We start from the raw sequence: 19,185 nt of genomic DNA on the forward strand, positions 1-19,185 counted from the left end.
CCTGATGGCCACTGGTCTCTCAGCATAATTCAGGCTCACATCTACCTGAATATCGTCTAATGGAACCACTGCCGACTCATCGACTATACACTTCCGCAATTGCGACACATGGAAAGTGTCGTGAATCTGCCCCAATTCTGTCGGCAAATCCAAGCGATAGGCTACCCTGCCTACCCTTGCGATTACCCGAAATGGTCCGATATATCGGGGCCCCAATTTGCCTCTCTTCCTGAATCGGATCACTCCTTTCCAAGGAGAGACCTTCAGGAGCACAAAATCACCGACTTGGAACTCAAGCTCGGACCGACGTCTGTCCGCGTAACTGTTTTGCCGACTTTGTGCAGTCAGTAACCTCTGTCTGACCTGCTGGATCTGTTCTGTCGTCTGAAGTACTATCTCCGTGTTGCCCATAACACGCTGCCCGACTTCTCCCCAGCAAATGGGGGTCCGACACTTCCTCCCGTACAACAGCTCAAAGGGTGGCATACCAATGCTTGAATGATGGCTGTTGTTGTAAGAAAACTTGGCCAAAGGCAAATACGTATCCTAACTTCCCCCGAAATCCAAAACACATGCTCGGAGCATGTCCTCGAGGGTCTGAATCGTCCGCTCACTCTGTCCATCGGTCTGGGGGTGATATGCGGTACTAAAATGCAACCTAGTACCCAACTCCTCATGGAACTTCTTCCAGAACCTGGAAGTGAAACACACGTCACGGTCGGAGACAATCGAGATCGGCACCCCATGCCGAGACACCACTTCCCTCACATATACCTCTGCTAACTTCTCCGCAGACGAACTCTCACTGATGGCAAGAAAGTGGGCACTCTTCATCAACCTATCTACAATCACCCAAATTGCATCAACTCCTCGAACAGTCCTCGACAATTTGGTGATGAAATCCATGGTGATCTGTTCCCACTTCCATTCGGGAATCTCCAACGGCTGCAACTTACCATGCGGTCTCTGATGTTCGGCCTTAACCTTACGGCAGGTTAAGCACCTCTCAACGAACCACGCAACATCTCTCTTCATACAGGGCCACCAATACTCTTTCCTCAAATCCAGATACATCTTAGTGGCCCCGGGATGGATCGAGAACTTCAACCGATGAGCCTCCTCCATCAAAATGGCACGTGCACCTCCCACGAATGGTACCCAAATACGCCCCTGGAAAGTCATAAGCCCCCGACCATCGGTAACAAATTCTGATATCAAACCAACAACTCGCTCTCTCTTCTGGTTTTCCGACCTCATTGCCTCAGCCTGTGCTCCTCGAATGGTGTCCAACACCAGAGTCATCACAGTCAACCGTAAACATACACCTTGCAACGGGGCACTCTCCCCCCGACGACTCAGGGCGTCAGCTACTACATTAGCCTTGCCCGGATGATACAAGATCTCGCAATCATAATCCTTAACCACATCCAACCACCTCCTTTGTCGCATATTCAGGTTGGGCTGATCCATCAAATACTTTAGACTCTTATGGTCCGTGTAAATCGTACACCGAACCCCATACAAATAATGGCGCCAAATCTTGAGGGCAAACACCACTGCCCCCAACTCTAGGTCGTGGGTGGGATACCTCGACTCATGAGGCTTCAACTGTCTCGATGCATACGCTATCATATGCCCTCTCTGCATCAATACCGCTCCCAATCCCAAAATCGATGCATCGCAGTATACGACAAAATCCTCCATTCCCTCCGGGAGGGCTAACACCGGGGCCTCGCATAACCTTTGGCGAAGCGTCTCAAAGGAGACCTGCTGCTCGGGGCCCCATAAAAAGCAACACCCTTCCGGGTCAACCTAGTAAGTGGCACTGCGATCTGAGAAAAATCCCTGATAAATCTTCGATAATAACCGGCCAACCCTAGAAAACTCCTGATCTCGGAGGGTGACCTCGGCACCTCCCAACTCATCACCGCCTCCACTTTGGCCGGATCGACCAATATTCCATCCTGGTTGACAAGATGTCCTAGGAACTGGACCTCTCGCAACCAGAAATCGCACTTGGAGAATTTGGCATAAAGCCTCTCCGATCTCAGAACTCCGAGAATTTCCCTCAAATGCTCCTTGTGCTGCTCCCTATATCTCAAATATACCAGAATGTCATCAATAAATACGATCACCGACCGATCCAACATTGGCCTGCATACCCGGTTCATGAGATCCATGAACACTGCCGGGGCATTGGTGAGCCCGAAAGGCATCACCACAAACTCATAATGCCCATAACGCGTCCTAAACGCTGTCTTCTGGACGTCCTCATCTCGTACCCTCACCTGATGGTACCCAGACCTCAAATCGATCTTGGAGAACCAAGATGCTCCCTACAACTGGTCGAACAAATCGTCGATCCTCGGCAACGGGTAACGGTTCTTGACCGTCAGCTTGTTCAATTCTCGGTAATCAATACACATCCGATGTGAACCATCCTTCTTCTTTACAAACAGAATGGGTGCTCCCCACAGCGAGCTACTCGGCCGAATAAACCCTTTCCCCAGCAGCTCCTGAAGCTGCGAGGATAGCTCTTGCATCTCTGGAGGTGCAAGACGATAAGGCACCTTAGCAATAGGCGCTGCCCTCGGGACCAAATCAATACTGAACTCTACTTGCCTCACGGGAGGCACCCCCGACAACTCCTCCGGAAAAACATCTGGAAACTCACGCACAATAGGAACATCCTCCACCGACCTCGGCCTCCCGGAATCAACCCACGTATCTGACACGTACGCTACAAAACCCTTACAGCCCTGCTGTAAACACTGCCTCACCCTAGCGGCCGAACAAAATGCTGATCCAGAACGGGTACCCTCGCCGTACACTATAAGAACTCCCCCACTAGGGTCTCGTATGGTCACTAGCTATCGCTCGCAATCCATAACCGCACCGAACTTGCTCAACCAGTCCATGCCCACGATGACACAAACATCCCCTATGGCAATAGGAACCAAATCAATCGGGAACTCAACACCGAAAATCTCGAGTACACACCCACGGATCACCTCCGTGGCATATATCGCCTTCTCGTCACCTATGGAAACTCTTAGAGGCCAACTCAGCGCCTCGCGACTAATACTGATGTGCTGACTAAAGGCCAAAGATACAAAGGACCGACTCGCACCCGAGTCAAATAATACCAAGGCAGGTATAGAATTCACAAGAAAAGTACCTACGCATAACATAATATAAGCATAATATTTCGACATTATGATAAATACACGAAAGAATACATACCAGCCACGACATCGGGCGCTACGCGGACCTCCTCCGCGGTCAACTGAAATGCTCTCCCTCATGCCCTCGGCGCCTCGGCCTTCACTGGCCCACTCCCGGTAGCTCTGATGGCGGCAGGGGCAGATCCCTGAGGTGCTCCCTGAGCCGATCACCGCAACTGCGGACACTCCGCCTTCCGGTGTCCGGTCTGGTTGCAGTGAAAACATACTGCAAACCCCTTAGGGCAGTCCTTGGCCATATGCCCCTCCTTGCCACATTTGTAGCAAGATCCCGCTCTACACACTCCGTCATGACCCTTGCCGCACTTTCCACAAGTGCAGCCCTTCTGGCTTCTTGATTTGGGATCAGCGGGCTTGGCCCGCTTGGCTGTCGGCTGGAAATGTACCGGTCGCCGATCCCTCCCCTGAGACTCAACCTCCTCCCTAGCCTGGGTCTCCAGCTCAATCTCCCACTTCCGGGCATTTGCTTGAAGCTCGGCAAATGTCCGGTATGAGGAGTTCGCCACGAACTCCCGAATGTCTCGTCTCAAAATACTCAAATATCGACTCATACGTGCCTGCTCAGTGGACATGTGCTCAGGGCAAAACATCGCCCTCTCGTGAAACATCCTGGTGATCACTGTAACAGACTCAGTACCCGGATTGAGGGTCAGAAACTCCTGGGCCAACCGCTCCCGCTCTACCTGGGGAACATACTCATCTCGGAACATAGCAGTGAACCTCTCCCAGGTCACTGCCGCAAGCTCAACAGGCGAAAAATGTGCTGTGACAAACTTCCACCAGTCCTTCGCTCCCAAGCGAAGCTGGTTCAGCGCGAACCGTACTCTCAGATGCTCAGGGGATGAGCAGGTGAAGAAACACCCCTCTATGTCAGAAATCCATCTCATGGCTGCCACCGGGTCCTAGGTCCCATCGAACTTCGGTGGTTTCGTGTTGCTGAACTCCCGGAACAGCAACGCGTCACCACCCTGCGGCCTAGCAGCAGCAACAGCTGCAGTGGCCGCTGCAACCGCAGCCTCAGAAAGAGCGGCATAACGCTCGTCGAAAGTCTCGATCAGCGCGGTCTTAATAGATCCGAACATCTCTGGTATCTCTGCTCTGATGACCGCAGCCACCTCCTCATGAATGATCTGCCGGATCTCCTCATCACTAGCCCCGACACCCTCCGGCATATGATGTGTCCTCACCATGATCAACCTCTGAAATACAACATACAATAAATTAGAATCCGCTCGAGCATACTCACACTCGACAATCCATCCCTCCTTGATTCTTGGTATTCCAAAGATTCTTATTTGGGCTGTGCACCGCCCCGGTGCTTTCAATAGTATGGGCCCAATACTACTGTCCACACCATCTCAGTACACACCCCAAATCTTCCTCTTCGGATCCCAAATTCCAAGTACTCTATCACTCCCTAATAGATCTCTCATAAGCTCCTCGTTGCTACCTATTTGCTCTCAAGCATCTCATAGAAGCTCACATCTCCCTAGGCTAAGGCATCACAAATCAGGGCACTCTAGTCCTAATAAGAATACATAGCCTACTCTAACAAGAGATTACACCATAACATATAATATAAGGGTATTTTGGGAAATCACCGTTCGGGCGCTGACTGATTGTACACACGTTTCTTCCTTGAATTTTTCAAAAAAATCTTTTACTCTAGAAAAGTTAAATTTTCTTTTGAAAATATTTTTTCCAAATCCTCAGTTTGAGTTCAAATACTCCCGAAGGTGTACCCGAATCCCTCAAACCAAGGCTCTGATACCAAATTGTAACACCGTGAATTTCAAACAAAATTTTCAAATTTTCGTAAAACATAATTCATTTAATATTCATAAAACAACCATATTAATTATCCAATTCAAGTAAATACAAAATCCCAAGATCACAAATGTATAAACTCCGTGTGTGTGTACGGATCAAGCGGGCGCCTTCCCGCTGTCGTCACTAGTACCTGAAACAATAACATCAAACACTGTAAGCACAAAGCTTAGTGAGTTCCCCAAAATACCACATATAACACATATTAGCCACTCAAGGCTATGACTCTGTGGGTTCGTGCACCCATACTCTGTGAACCCTCAGGTTCTAACTCTGTGAACCTTCCGGTTCTAACTCTCTAAACATGCACAACATAAATCACATAGAAATAATGCAGTACAACACATAACATACATAGCATACAGATACTTTGTCACATAACTCTGGTTACCTACTTAAGGTAAAGTATAGTGAAAAGACTCACCTCGCGTATCTCGATAAGTCGTAAGTCCTGAAATCACTAGCGCTCGATCTCCCAAGCTATAGTCCTCCTAAATCACAATACATCTCTAATTAACACTTTCCCAACTAAGGTTGGCTACTCCTTAATAAGTCAACAAAAGTCAACCCTGGTTAACGGTCAACAATCAACTTTGATCGGACTCGGCGAGTGCATATAGCGACTCGGCGAGTCTAAGCGTATACACTAATTTCCCTGAAATCCTCCCTTGACACATCGAGTATTCCCCTAACACGACGAGTCCCTCCTAGTATGAGTTGTGGGGCCACCACGACTCAACTCGCCGAGTCTCAAGAACAACTCGGCGAGTCCAACTTGACTCAGTCCACCTGTCCACTCTGATTTCCCCCTGACTCACTGAGTCAACCCTTCCCAACTCGGCAAGACCACACGCTGTATGATTGGGCAACATTCATACTACTCGCCGAGTCTGTTCTTCGGACTCGGCGAGTCCGTGCCATGCAATGACTAAAACTTGTTTATGAGGTCAGATCCAGTCCATTAACCCATAGATCTAGTCCCTCCAAGCTTATTTAGCATGTAAAGTCACTATCTTGATGCACATACAATCTCTATATGACCCTAAATGATGTTTTTGTCTCAATTTCAATATCTCAAGGCCATAAACTCCATTGCTGTGCATAAAGCTGGAAGAGTGAGGCTCTCTGGACCTCTATCGATCCAGATCCAGAGTCTCAACACAAGAAGGGGACTATTTGGCATCAAATCATTCCATAAATGTCCATAAGAAACCCTAGATCTCCCAATACTCCACAAATCAAAAAATGGATCAAATTCATACCTCTAGATCGATGCTCTAAGCTTCAAATCCACTGAATAACAACCTCCTTTGCTTCCTCTTGCTTAGATCCTTTTCCTTCTTTGCTAGATCACACACACAAGGTCAATAAGGCTCCCTTTCTCTCTTAAAACGTTCCAGCTCGCAAGGGTTTCTCTCTAAGGGTTGGGTGAGCACAAATGACGGCCATAAGGCCCTTTAAATAGGCCGCAAACCCCGGAAATTAGGGTTTCACCACACAGCGTGGACTCGCCGAGTCCACTCTTGGACTCGTCGAGTCCGGACGCGAACCCGCACCCAAATCCGTGATCCTACTTGCCGAGTCTGGGCTCCAACTCGCCAAGTCCACTCACAATTTCCATAATTAAGTCCAAAATAAATACCTGAAAATTCCGGGCTGTTACAAATTTTCCGGCAAACACCAACAACAGTTGAATTTTCCGGTAACCACCAACACCAGTCGGATTTTCCGGCAACCATCGCCATCGGTTCAACACCACCACCAACATCGACATTTTGGCAAAATCATCACCACAACAGATCTGAAAAGCTAGGGAGGACGATAGATCCATATATCCAGATCCGGCGTCGCTACAAACCTGAGACATCTGGGTTTGATTTTGACACACCCACAAACTCGAAAAAGACCAACGATATTAAACACACACACACACAAACACCACAACATATATGAAAATCTAGGGAGAGGAAGTCGTCGCCGCCATCAGCAAACCTCCGTAAATAGAAAGGGTTTCTCCGGCTTCACCTTTGTCTCTTTCGTCAGTCACATCTGGAGTGTATGTAGATCTGAGAAATGGGGAAACCTGTTAAGAACGGACTTAGAAAGAGGGACGGACTGAGTCGGGTTTGTTATTGTGTTCTTCCATGTAGGATTTGCAGAGTTGAAGTCGTCATCGGAGCAGTGGAGATAGAGGACAACCCATCTGAAAACCCTAGCCGCCGAGAAACCCTTACTTCGAATCTCAATCTCCTTTCTCTCGTCGTCGACTGTCGTGGTTCAAAGGGAGAGCAGCAACGATCGAAGCAGGTGTTTGGGTGGTGCTACCTGACCTGAAGGAGACGGAGGGGCAGCCTAGGTTGGTGGCAGCCGCTGGTGTCTTCTTCTTTGGTCGGTGGTAATCAAGAAACAAGAGAGAGAGAGAGAGAGAGAGAGAGAGAGAGAGAGAATGTGTGTGTGTGTGTGAATGAGAGAGATGGTAATTCTTTTTTTATTTCTGTAATAAAAAAATGGAAAAAATAAAGACAAAAGGGAAAAATCGTTATTTTAGAAAAAATTAAATCAAAATGGACCAAACTCACAATAAAATGGAAATGTTTGCACCATTGATGCTAGTCCAAACCTGTTTTGGTCCAAAATAATAATTTTCGACATACCACATTCTTGCAATTTTGTCAAATTTTTATTATCATTGATTAATAGTTAACTTATAATTTAATTAAAATTAATTTTACCTTTCTTAACCATAATGTCCACATGTTATAACTTAGTTTGAATAAAAACTAAATATATACATAAACTTACTTTCATCATTTAAATTGCAAATGGATTGATTAATGTGTTTGGGTCTTTTTACCATTTTAACCGACCAAACCTTTATCCACTTTGTGACTTGAAATGTCAGAGGACCCGCAATTCAATTTGAGCATTGGAAAGGATCATGACAGCAATGACACGGTGGCGTAAACTATGGAATCTTAACCAACATGCAATTTCCTCCTCTGTTTTATATAAACCACATATATATTCCTTTAGTTTATTTGTTAACACTAAAGCACCTCAAGATTTTAAACTCTATCCACTTGAATATAAAACCAAGGGTATAAGTTATTTTTAGTCATCAAACTTTTCTAAATGTTTTATTGTAGTCATTATATTTTGTTTAAACTATTGTTAGTCAATAAAATTGTTTATCTTCATTTTAGTCATTCCAATCGGTGTAAATGGTGTGACTATTGACATCAATCTGAAACGATGTTATCAAAATTATAATTAGTCAGTGAATTTTTCTAGCTGTTTTATTTTAATCATTACACTTTGTTTAAACTACCATTAGCCAATAAACTTATTTAAAGCTTTTATTTTAATCACTATAACCCATAATAACTCATAACCTTATGAGATGACAATATTCCTTTTTGCCATGATATCCTAAGGAAATATGTGCAAAACCACTGCCATGTCTATGTCTTCTTCTAGGATCTTAAATCAAGTGGATCAGTCCTCCTTCAATGCACAAAGGCTATGCTTTTATACAAAGCACACTGACAGTTTCGTTATGGTGCAAAATAGTGGAGCCGATAACACCTAACTTTGTTTGTACGGAGTGCACTAATTTTCGAATTTTTTATACTATTTTGCCACTGCTATTTTCCCTTTGTCATATCTACTTTTAAATTTTATGCTCTCCCCTAATAAAGCAATTAAAAACATAAACTAGTTTTACCAAAGAAAATGTAGGTAGCATGTTTGATGGCAGTCTTAATTATATGGTAAGTGATTATTATCAATAACTTCATTTGATGTCTTGAAATCCAAAATACATATAAAGAAAAAATCAATATAACATCATTGCTCTTGATATCAAATTACAAAGGGTGGAGAAGATCAAAATAAAACTAGTTATCGATGGTGATTGTATAAGTTTTTTCCAACGACAAAAACGATGGAATGGAGGAGGGAAAATTAGTCTTTTGAAATCTATGGAGATTGTCCGAGTTAAAAAAGTTAAGAACTAAGTGGGCATGCTATTCTAAATCACATGACCATTCATATAATTTATTCTAAAATAATTGTTGTAATAAATTTAGCTGTGGAGAGAAGGAAAAATATAGTTTTTTTTTTTAATATAAAGGATAATGAAAAGGTAGAGTGACTAGAGTGAAACTTTTAAACAAATACAATGACTAATGACAACTTAAACAAAATGTAATGATTAAAATTAAAGACATAAAAAATTTATTATAACTCTGACGACGTGTTCCATAATATGTCGGTAGTTACGTTGCTTACATTGACTATTACCGTTTAGAACGACTAAAATAAAAAAATAAAAATTCAGTGACTAAAAAAACTTAAACAATATATAACGAAACAAACAGAAAAATCCAGTGACTATAAGTGATCTAATCATTAATAAAAAAATTTATTTCATACCAAACTACATAAAATAAAAAATAATAAAAGAAGTAACTTTATAAGTTAATGTTTATATAGTATTAAAATGTTGGACATATTCTAGTGACAAGTCTTCTATTTGAAAGTGAAACTGAATAAGCTATTGGGTTTGAGTTATATGATTTTTGAATAATTTGGTTCAAATTAGCCAATTAAAAACTAGATTAATATTTTTATATCTTACTTTAATAGCCACATGAATTTTTATTTATCATTATCTAATGTAAAATATATTGTAGAATGTGAAAATTGGTATGTAATTTATTTTGTATGTTGTTTAATGGTAAAACATTCCACTAGTAAAACATGTGTCGAACCTCACCTTACTACTTTTCAAATATTAAAGATGTGTTTTTAATACTCAACTCATGTTCCAATTGATGCACTTCTTGATTTATTTCATGTCCTTTATGTTCAAAGAAAAAAACTAATAGTTAAATTTTATTTAGTTTAATAGGTTAACTGAACAAACCTAAATCATTTAAATCAAACCTTATATTTTTGGTTATGGGCGTGTTTGGCAAAAGTAGCTGTTAGCTAGAAGCGGGTAGCGGTTAGCTGGTAGCGTGTAGCTGGTAGCTGGTAGCGAGAAGTTGTAGCTTTTATTTGTTATATGAATGTTTGACAAAAGTAGCTGGAAGCTTTTGAAATATATAAAATTACATAAAAGGACAATTGATTAAAAATAAAAATATATATAAATATATTTTTAAGGGTAGTTATGGAAATTGATTTTAAAAGCTCCGGAGCGTTTTGTTAAAAGCTACATGAAGTAGCTTTTAGAATCGGAGCGTTTTGTTAAAACTAAAAGCTAAACACTCGTATTGCCAAACGAAGCTTTTTGCTTAAACTAAAGCGTTTTGTCAAAAGCTAAAAGCTAGAAGCTCTTAAACGCTTCCAAAAACTCCGTACCAAACACGCCCTATGATGACTTTAAAAATATTAAAAATCTGAAAAAGAAACCCCGATAAAACCAAATGTAGTTGTAACTACATGTTTATTTACAAGCAAAGAGTGCAAACACTATAAGGGTACTAATGTTAACATCTCACACGGATTAAACTGAACCTTATTTGTTTGGTTATAATTAATCTAAAAATGGTCAAAAACCGAATAAAACAAAACCTCAGAATTGAATGTAGTGGTCAATACATGTTTGATAACAAGCAAATAATATTGATAGCAAAAACCATAAGGGTATTAATGTTAATATCCCAATATTGATTCAACCTTCTTTTGTTTTGTTATAGTCGATTTGAAATTGTTAAAACCCCAAATAAACAATACATGGTGAGATGAAAGCTGAATGTAGTTGTCACTACATGTTTGTTCACAAGCAATTAATGTCGATATTAAAATCCATCAGGATATTAATGTTAATACCTTAAATTGATTAAACTAAACCTTATTTTGTTTCCTTATAGTCGATTAAAATGTTAAAAAGCCGAATAAAGCAAAATATAACAAAAACGAATGTAAGCAAAAAATCATAAGGATATTAACATCAGTCTCAAAATCAATTAAATTGAACCTTATTTTGTTCTCTTCTAGTTAATTTAAAAATATTAAAAAACCGAATAAAACTATATCTACAAAAATCGAATATAGTTAATTAAAAAATGTTAAAACCCAAATAAAACTAAACCTAACAAAACTGAATATAGTTTTTTATATATGTTTGTTCACAAGTACGCCTGGTAATTAAACGAGTTTTTACCCTTATTCGATGCAAACCCTTAATAATTATATGAGTTTGAAACATATATTTTGATCCATTTACTTGTTAATGATCCGTACCGGCTAACACTTTTGTTAAAAAGGTCGGGTATGGATCATCACCGATCCGATCCGTTTATAACCCGTCCCGTATAAATTTTAGAATTATAAATTCGTATTTTATACAACCTAAAGTTTAGTTTTTAATTCTAATCGAAAGTTCAAAGAGAAAATGCCAAAAACTAAACTGTTTTTACATAAGAATCAATGAATCGACTTCTAAAATTTTAGTATTCTACCAAGAAACATGATTTCATTTCATTTATATATTATCAACCAAACAGTCATTTATCAATAAGAAGAACGTTTGCAATTGCTATTCTCTAGCAATGTAATCAACGATTAAAAACCAATAAGAAGTTACTACAAAAATGATTTTAATTCCAATCGAAAGTCCTCCGGTACATAATGTGTTATTTAAATCAATATTTGTTTTATTTAATAAATGTTATTTTGAAATTTAAGTAAAATGTGTCTGATTATTCAAAAAACTATGAGTTATGGAACGGGTTTGAATATTTGTTGATTCAGCAGATAAGGGTATGAGTTTGATTATTTAAAACCCTACGGGTTACGGAGTGCTTTTGGATCGGAATTTGAAATTTGTTAACGGGTTTGGATCAAGCACGACTCGCTCCAAACCCGCCCCAGTGCCAGGTCTATTCACAAACAAAGAATGCTGATAGCAACAACGATAAAGGGGTATTAGTGATAATATCCAAACATCAAGGGTATCAAATTAAAAACGAAATACATAAATCCATCGAATAAAAACAATCTAAACAAGCTTCCATTCATAATCATAGATTTACAGACAAGAATGGCCATCTTCAATTATCAAATAAAATCAATGATTACTAGAAACCGCGTGAAATGCGCCGAATTTCAAAAGCTGTCACCTTTTCCTTTTTGGGGTTTACCCTTTCCATCATACACCAGGTAACCCTTTTGCTTATCAGTAGAATATTTGCAAATTGCAATCTTTATCTATATATAGATGCCTCCAGTTTGGATTTGATAGCGATAATTCACAGTTGTTCTTTCATTTTGTCGTGTTCATTCACATTTTAACCAATTGCTCTTCATTCATACCTGGTATGTGCCCATTTCCCTTTCACATCACTAGGGTTTTTTTTCCCGCAGAATGCTCTGTTTTTGCTCATTTTTGTCGGCGTTCTTTTGTATTCTGTTTTTTCTTAACATTTTGTGCTCTTTCTAGAAATATTGATGACGCCCAGTTGCAAATAACAAATTTAATGAAAAAAAGTTTGAAAATTTGCAGGGATTTTCGTTGATCCCGGTGAAATGGAGAAGAAAATGCTGCTCCATTTGACGATTTTGATTTTGGGTATTTTGAGTTCTTCTTCCATGGTGAAAGCAGAGGACCCTTATAAGTTCTTCACTTGGACTGTTACTTATGGAACTGCTTCTCCTCTTGGTGTCCCTCAACAGGTTCTTGATTGTTTAAGCCTCTAATTGTTTCTTACTTTTTTTTTTTTTTTTTTTTTTTTAGTTTTAATTTAGTGAAATTTACTCTTTTTGCTAATTAATTTTTGACGTTTGTTTTGCAGATTATCTTAATCAATGGTCAATTTCCTGGTCCTAAGCTTGATGTTGTCACAAATGACAATATTATCCTCAATCTCATCAATAATCTAGACCAACCTTTCCTCTTGACATGGTGAGTCTTTTTGTCATTTCACATCTGCCAAATGCATTTAACATAAAGGGAAAATGGAATAATCACAAAAATAGAATCGTGTATCATATAATGCTTAACAAATTGATCAGTTATGTATTTACGAAAATTATGTAATTACTTCTTATGTACAAGTTTTTTCTATAAATAATTTCACAATTCATCAACAATTTTGCATGTTTAATGCACAATATAAACAATTTTGAAATTTTATTGCGAAATATAAATTCTTTTAAAGGTCTTTTATGGTGGATATTATTCATAAATCAATTTTGTAATTCACATTACTCAATTGATCTCTTCTTTTTTGTTATAGGTCAAACATTTTCACCTTGAAATAAAAAGTTAAAAACCACTAACCTAATTTGACAAATTTAACATTATGAGTTAAAAAATTAGAACTTACCCCTTTTGTGGTTGGAAACTTGGAATCATCAATCATGAATCATATAATTGAAAAAATTATGTATCTTGTAGGAATGGAATTAAACAAAGAAAGAATTCATGGCAAGATGGGGTTTTGGGCACAAATTGTCCGATTCCACCGAATTCCAATTTCACATACAAATTCCAACCAAAAGATCAAATCGGAGGCTACACATACTTCCCGTCGACCGGAATGCACAAAGCCGCCGGTGGTTTTGGAGCGATTAATGTTTATGCTCGACCTCGTATTCCGGTTCCATATGCAATTCCCGCCGGTGATTTTAATTTACTCATCGGTGATTGGTACAAATCCAACCATAAGGTGAAGATAAAGTCAAAATTCAAATCTTGAAATCTTTAATTTCAAATTTTACTTTACTACTTTTAGGTATTTTAGTCAAAAAAGATAGTAAATGAGTTGCTTTTGTTGCAGATTATTGTGGGTATTTATAATTTTCACTAAAACCTAAACGGGTTTTGGTGATTTTGGGGATTAAAATCATTATTTTTTACTCTTAAAAAGTCAAAAGCTATAGAAAAAAGATACAAATGTTTTTTTGTCATGATATAAATGATTTTCGTTCTTGATTGAATGCATGTCTTAGTATTGAAAACGTGTTTTATTGTTTCAGGGGTTACAACAATATCTTGATTCAGGAAGATCGCTTCCTTTCCCAGATGGCATTCTTGTAAATGGACAAACACGAACCACCTTTAGTGGCGATCAAGGTCATTTTCGACATTTTACTCCCTAAAAGAATAAATTTTTGTTAAAGGTAGCAAAGTAGTTTAAAGTCAACGGTCTAAACTATGTTGCTATTTTTTGTTTCATTTTTCAGGTCAAACATACATGTTTAGAATCTCGAATATGGGTTTGTCGACTTCCTTTAACTTTAGGATTCAAGGACATAAAATGAAACTTGTCGAAGTTGAAGGGTCAAATGTGGTTCAAAATTTATACGATTCACTCGATGTCCATGTTGGTCAATCGATTTCGGTTCTAGTTACATTAGATCAAACTCCAAAAGATTACTATGTTGTTGCTTCGACACGGTTTACAAGAAAAATTCTTACTTCGGTTTCGGTATTACACTATTCCAATTCCCAAACCCCCGTCTCTGGTCCCATTCCCGCTGGCCCAACCTACCAAGTTCATTGGTCAATGCAACAAGCTAGAACAATCAGGTATAATAGCTTTCCGATTCCGATTCCGATTCCGTTTCCGATTCCGATTCTAATTCCTATTTTTTTTGTTTAGATGGAACCTTACATCGAACGCAGCAAGGCCGAATCCGCAAGGTTCATTCCATTACGGAACAATCACACCCACAAGGACAATCGTGTTGAGCAACTCTGCAAACCTAATAAATGGGAAGAACCGATATGCTGTCAATGGGGTGTCTTACATCAATGCAGACACCCCATTGAAGCTCGCGGATTACTTCAATATTCCCGGTGTTTATTCTATGAACACCATGCAAATGACCCCAAACGGCGGTGCAGCAACCGTTGCCACCGCCGTTATGGGGGCCTCACTTCATGACTTTCTTGAAATCGTCTTCCAAAACAATGAGAAGATCGTGCAGTCGTGGCATCTTGATGGCTATGACTTTTGGCCCGTAGGGTAAGACTCTGCTTCTTTTTTATTATAAGTGTTGTCTGGATTAATGATGTTTACAGATATCTAAAATGGAAAAGTTTTATTTTCCTGACGATCTGTCTTTGCATTAAGTCAAAAAGAAACATCCATATATAGCTTACCAGATTAAGTTATGACATTGTAGATATGGGTCTGGGCAATGGAGTCAAGAGAGCCGAAAAAGTTACAATCTTGTGGATGCTCTTACACGACACACGGTGCAAGTATACCCTAACTCATGGAGTGCAATTTATGTTTCATTGGATAACCAAGGAATGTGGAACCTAAGATCTTCGATGTGGGAACGACAATATCTAGGTCAACAATTCTACTTGAGAGTTTATAATCCGGTTAAGAGTCTTGCGAATGAATATGATATTCCTTCGAATACTCTTCTTTGTGGTAGAGCCGCAGGACGACGTTTCTAAATGATTTATTTGTTTACTCTAAGGTCATGAAGGATTGATCACAAAAATTATTCGATAATATTTAGATGATTCGAGCATGTTTACGAAGATTAGGACATGTTTTTTGGTCTCGGTTTTTTATTCTTTATTTTCTTGGACGTCTCCGTTTCATTTTAGGGTTTATATTTGTATATTATAACGTTCTACTTTCAAGTTTTATATTGTTAAGGTATTGTATTTCGAAAAGTCTATTGAAATATAGCAAACATATTTACAATTTCCTTTTCATTGCTTGTTGAGTCGTTATATTTTAAATTTTTTAAATTGTTTTATCTTTATACAATATTATTATAATGTGTTTTATTTTGTATTTATGTATCAAATTAGAGGCAAAAATGAATTTAGGCCAGCCAAAATTGGTAGCAATATTGCTTAGAACGTAATCAATCAACATCAAACTACTTAAAAGATAATAATAACCAATATATATATATATATATATATATATATATATATATATATATATATATATATATATATATATATATATATATATATATATATATATATATACACACAATTAATCGACGAAATTGAAGTTTACCTTAAAATTTCGGGACGATGGCAAGAAATCCTTCACTGTTTTACTACATGTACATAAAGAAAGCTAAATGATATTTTAGATTAAAATCACACAAAGAATAACTTACTTTTGAGTAGAATTTTTGAGTTTGATGATCAAGAAGCTCCTAAATAATCTAAAAATACATCATTTCTTCATTGAAATCCGTAATGGGAATTTGACGATTGGTTAAGAAACGTTTCCTGAAAAAAATTAGGATTGGCAAGAAATCTGGGTCATATGTGCTCCAATGAGGAGGTATTGGTTATGTATTTTTTAAAAATTAGATGCTAATGTTTATGTATTTTTTGAAATTTTCTAATATCATAAATCCTTTTCTGAAATTACATGTATTCTTTTAACTGAATTGGAGTGTTATCATCTACACGTGGACCTGGTTCTATCTCATCACGTATTCAATATTTCGTTTGTATATTATCATAGTCAACTAGTAAATGCATTTCTTTCAATCATAATTTCTGTAAAATTTGGATATGTTTTTGGGAGAGTCCAAAGTTTATTTGATTATTTTTGCTTTTAGTTGAGTAAAATTTGGATTCATTTCAAGCTTTTTTTTTTTTGTTTTGTTTAACAGGAGAAAAAATATTTAAAAAATCGCAAACAAGTTTAAAAAATATGCAACATCAGTCCTTAGCCCACTCTCTAGTCCAACTATTACAACGTAAGTTAGGCCATAACATTTATTAGCTCATACCATTCTTTTATACCACAATAAATAAAATATAATTTTTTTTTCATTTATTTAACAAAAATTATTTGGCCGCCACAACTAACTTTTATATATATATATATATATATATATATATATATATATATATATATATATATATATATATATATATATATATATATATATATATATATGAGAAATTAAATTGATTCCTACTTTTTATGCCTACAAATATGCCTACTCAATAAAATTATGACAAGTGTCATCTTTCCATATTTTTTAAACTAAATGATTAAGACTATATTAGGAATATATCAAATACAATTAAATTGAATGGTGATTTGTTATAATTTTAGTGGGTAGGAATAATTGTAGGAGTAAAAGGTAGGAGGCAATTTAATTTCTCTCTCTCTCTCTCTCTCTCTATATATATATATATATATATATATATATATATATATATATATATATATATATATATATATATATATATTTCAAGTCAAAAAATAATTTAAAAACTAGTTTTAAAAAAAGTTATTTAGATCAGTTTTTTAATAGTTTTTTTTTTAATATTTTCCAAATATACCCGTTAATTAATTATCATAACACATTCTTTAAAATACCTTTTTATGTCATTTTATATATTTCAACTAGTTTTATCAAACGTTATTTTTTATCAGTTAGCTATCAGCTAAACTTTTAACAACTAGTGTTTTTTTTAAAGCTTAGAATTAATATGTCAAACATAACCTGAATAAAAGGTTATAAATTATTATTATTTTTTTTTTTCCAAATCCTTTGTCATCGACTCAATGCTTACACGTTTTTTATATCACCATGAGACTTTAAAAATTCGAACCCGTGTGGATTGTGAAAAACTGTTTTCTAAGTAAGAGTCTGGTTAATTCTGCTCAACTTTAACAATATACTTATTATTATTTTTTTAATTATTTTTTTTACTTCAACCCGATCTAAATCAACCCGAACAACAGTTACTTTACCGATTTTTGAAGCAGGCTCAGTGGGCTCCAGATTTTGGGATACTAGCCCAACGTAATTGAGCTGGACACTAGGCAACAGGTCCATATTCCTCCTTTTGGGCCATATTACACCTAGACTTGATCTTGGCATAAGGCTAACTTTTTCATTTTGCATAGAGTAAATTACACGAATGGTCCCTATGGTTTAAGGTAATTTGCACGTTTGGCCCCTAACTTATTTTTTTAACTCGGAAGGTCCCTACTATTTGTTATTGCTATACACTTGATCCTTATTGTTTGTTTTTGTTACGCATTTGGTCCCTATCTTACGTAAAAAGACAATTATTTAAATAAAGAAAAATGGTAGGGTAGGTAAGATAAGGAGAGGGGATGGGATTGAGGGTGTGTTTATTTAAATAAATTAAAAAATAAGATAAAAATAGACTTTTTATGTAAGACAGGGACCAAGCGTGTAACAAAAACAAACAGTAGGGACCTTCCGAGTTAGAAAAATAAGTTAGGGATCAAACGCGCAAGTTACCCTAAACCATAGGGACCATTCATGTAATTTACCCTTTTGCATATTATATCTTTCTTTTTCCTTTCATTCTTTTGGGTTCCACCTTCTCGAAAAAACACTTCTTGGTTCTCTTCCCCATCACAGGCTCACAGCTATCGTCAATTTCCTCACCCTCATTTGACCCCTCATCACCTACTTCCTACTTCATCTTCCTTAATAGAAGGATATAATTTGTCCCTTCAACTACAGCAATAATGCTATCAAATATTATTCCAATAATCACAAATTCGTGATTCGAACTTATATACTTCCAACTTGGAGTGACAAACTAGAAGAGATCAGATCTTATATATATATATATATATATATATATATATATATATATATATATATATATATATATATATATATATATATATATATATATATATATATATATATACTAGCCGTTACCCGCGCACAGCAGCGGGGATAAATAGCTTCTTTCAACGATATTTTTTTTAAAGAAAAATGTTATGTTCCAAAAGAAAATTCATGTCGTGGGTGAGAGGAAGGGCGGTAGTCATGATAGTTGTTAGTTGAAGGCGGAAGGAGGCAGAGCGGCTGTGGTGGTAGTGGTTATACTGTCTTGGTTACTGGTTAGGGTTCTTCCAGAGAGTGTGCGTATATTTTTTACTTTGAAGGGATTACGAAGATAGATATTATGAGATGGCTTGTTACCAATGTGAGAGAAGAGATCCTCTATAAATTGTTGACATTGACCGCTTTAAATGGCTGAAGTGTTGAGATTGGCGGGTTCAATTTACAAATGAATTCTTATATTAATTTGATACCAGATTTTTAGGGGATAAAAGATAGGGTTAAAGTTTTAATATTATTATATTATAAATGGGTTGTACTT

General features: G+C 37.5%; 2 protein-coding genes across 3 annotated transcripts in view; one reads left to right on the forward strand and one right to left on the reverse strand.

Annotated features, from left to right (window-relative positions):
* Positions 1–6,936, reverse strand: part of LOC145040863 (putative E3 ubiquitin-protein ligase BAH1-like 1) — a 42,202-nt gene extending 35,266 nt beyond the window's left edge. The window contains exon 1 of the mRNA XM_078988753.1: positions 6,733–6,936. Within this exon, the coding sequence (XP_078844879.1) occupies positions 6,733–6,936 (204 nt within the window). The remainder of the gene's footprint in view (positions 1–6,732) is intronic.
* Positions 6,937–12,240: 5,304 nt separating this feature from the next.
* LOC145043962 (L-ascorbate oxidase homolog) lies at positions 12,241–15,748 on the forward strand. 2 transcript variants are annotated; one of them, XM_078992746.1, is made up of 8 exons: positions 12,241–12,395; positions 12,583–12,752; positions 12,872–12,981; positions 13,477–13,747; positions 14,058–14,154; positions 14,265–14,610; positions 14,684–15,049; positions 15,210–15,748. In XM_078992746.1, exons 2-8 carry the CDS (start codon positions 12,606–12,608, stop codon positions 15,490–15,492), a joined length of 1,620 nt encoding a protein of 539 aa, XP_078848872.1. In that variant the 5' UTR covers positions 12,241–12,395; positions 12,583–12,605; the 3' UTR covers positions 15,493–15,748. The 2 variants fall into 2 exon arrangements, with proteins under 2 accessions (XP_078848872.1, XP_078848871.1); XM_078992745.1 differs by lacking the exon at positions 12,241–12,395 and adding an exon at positions 12,402–12,481.
* The last annotated feature ends 3,437 nt before the right edge of the window (positions 15,749–19,185 follow it).

The sequence above is a fragment of the Lactuca saligna genome, chromosome 4 (assembly GCF_052625555.1).
Source record: "Lactuca saligna cultivar CGN05327 chromosome 4, ASM5262555v1, whole genome shotgun sequence".
Classification (NCBI taxonomy): domain Eukaryota; kingdom Viridiplantae; phylum Streptophyta; class Magnoliopsida; order Asterales; family Asteraceae; genus Lactuca; species Lactuca saligna.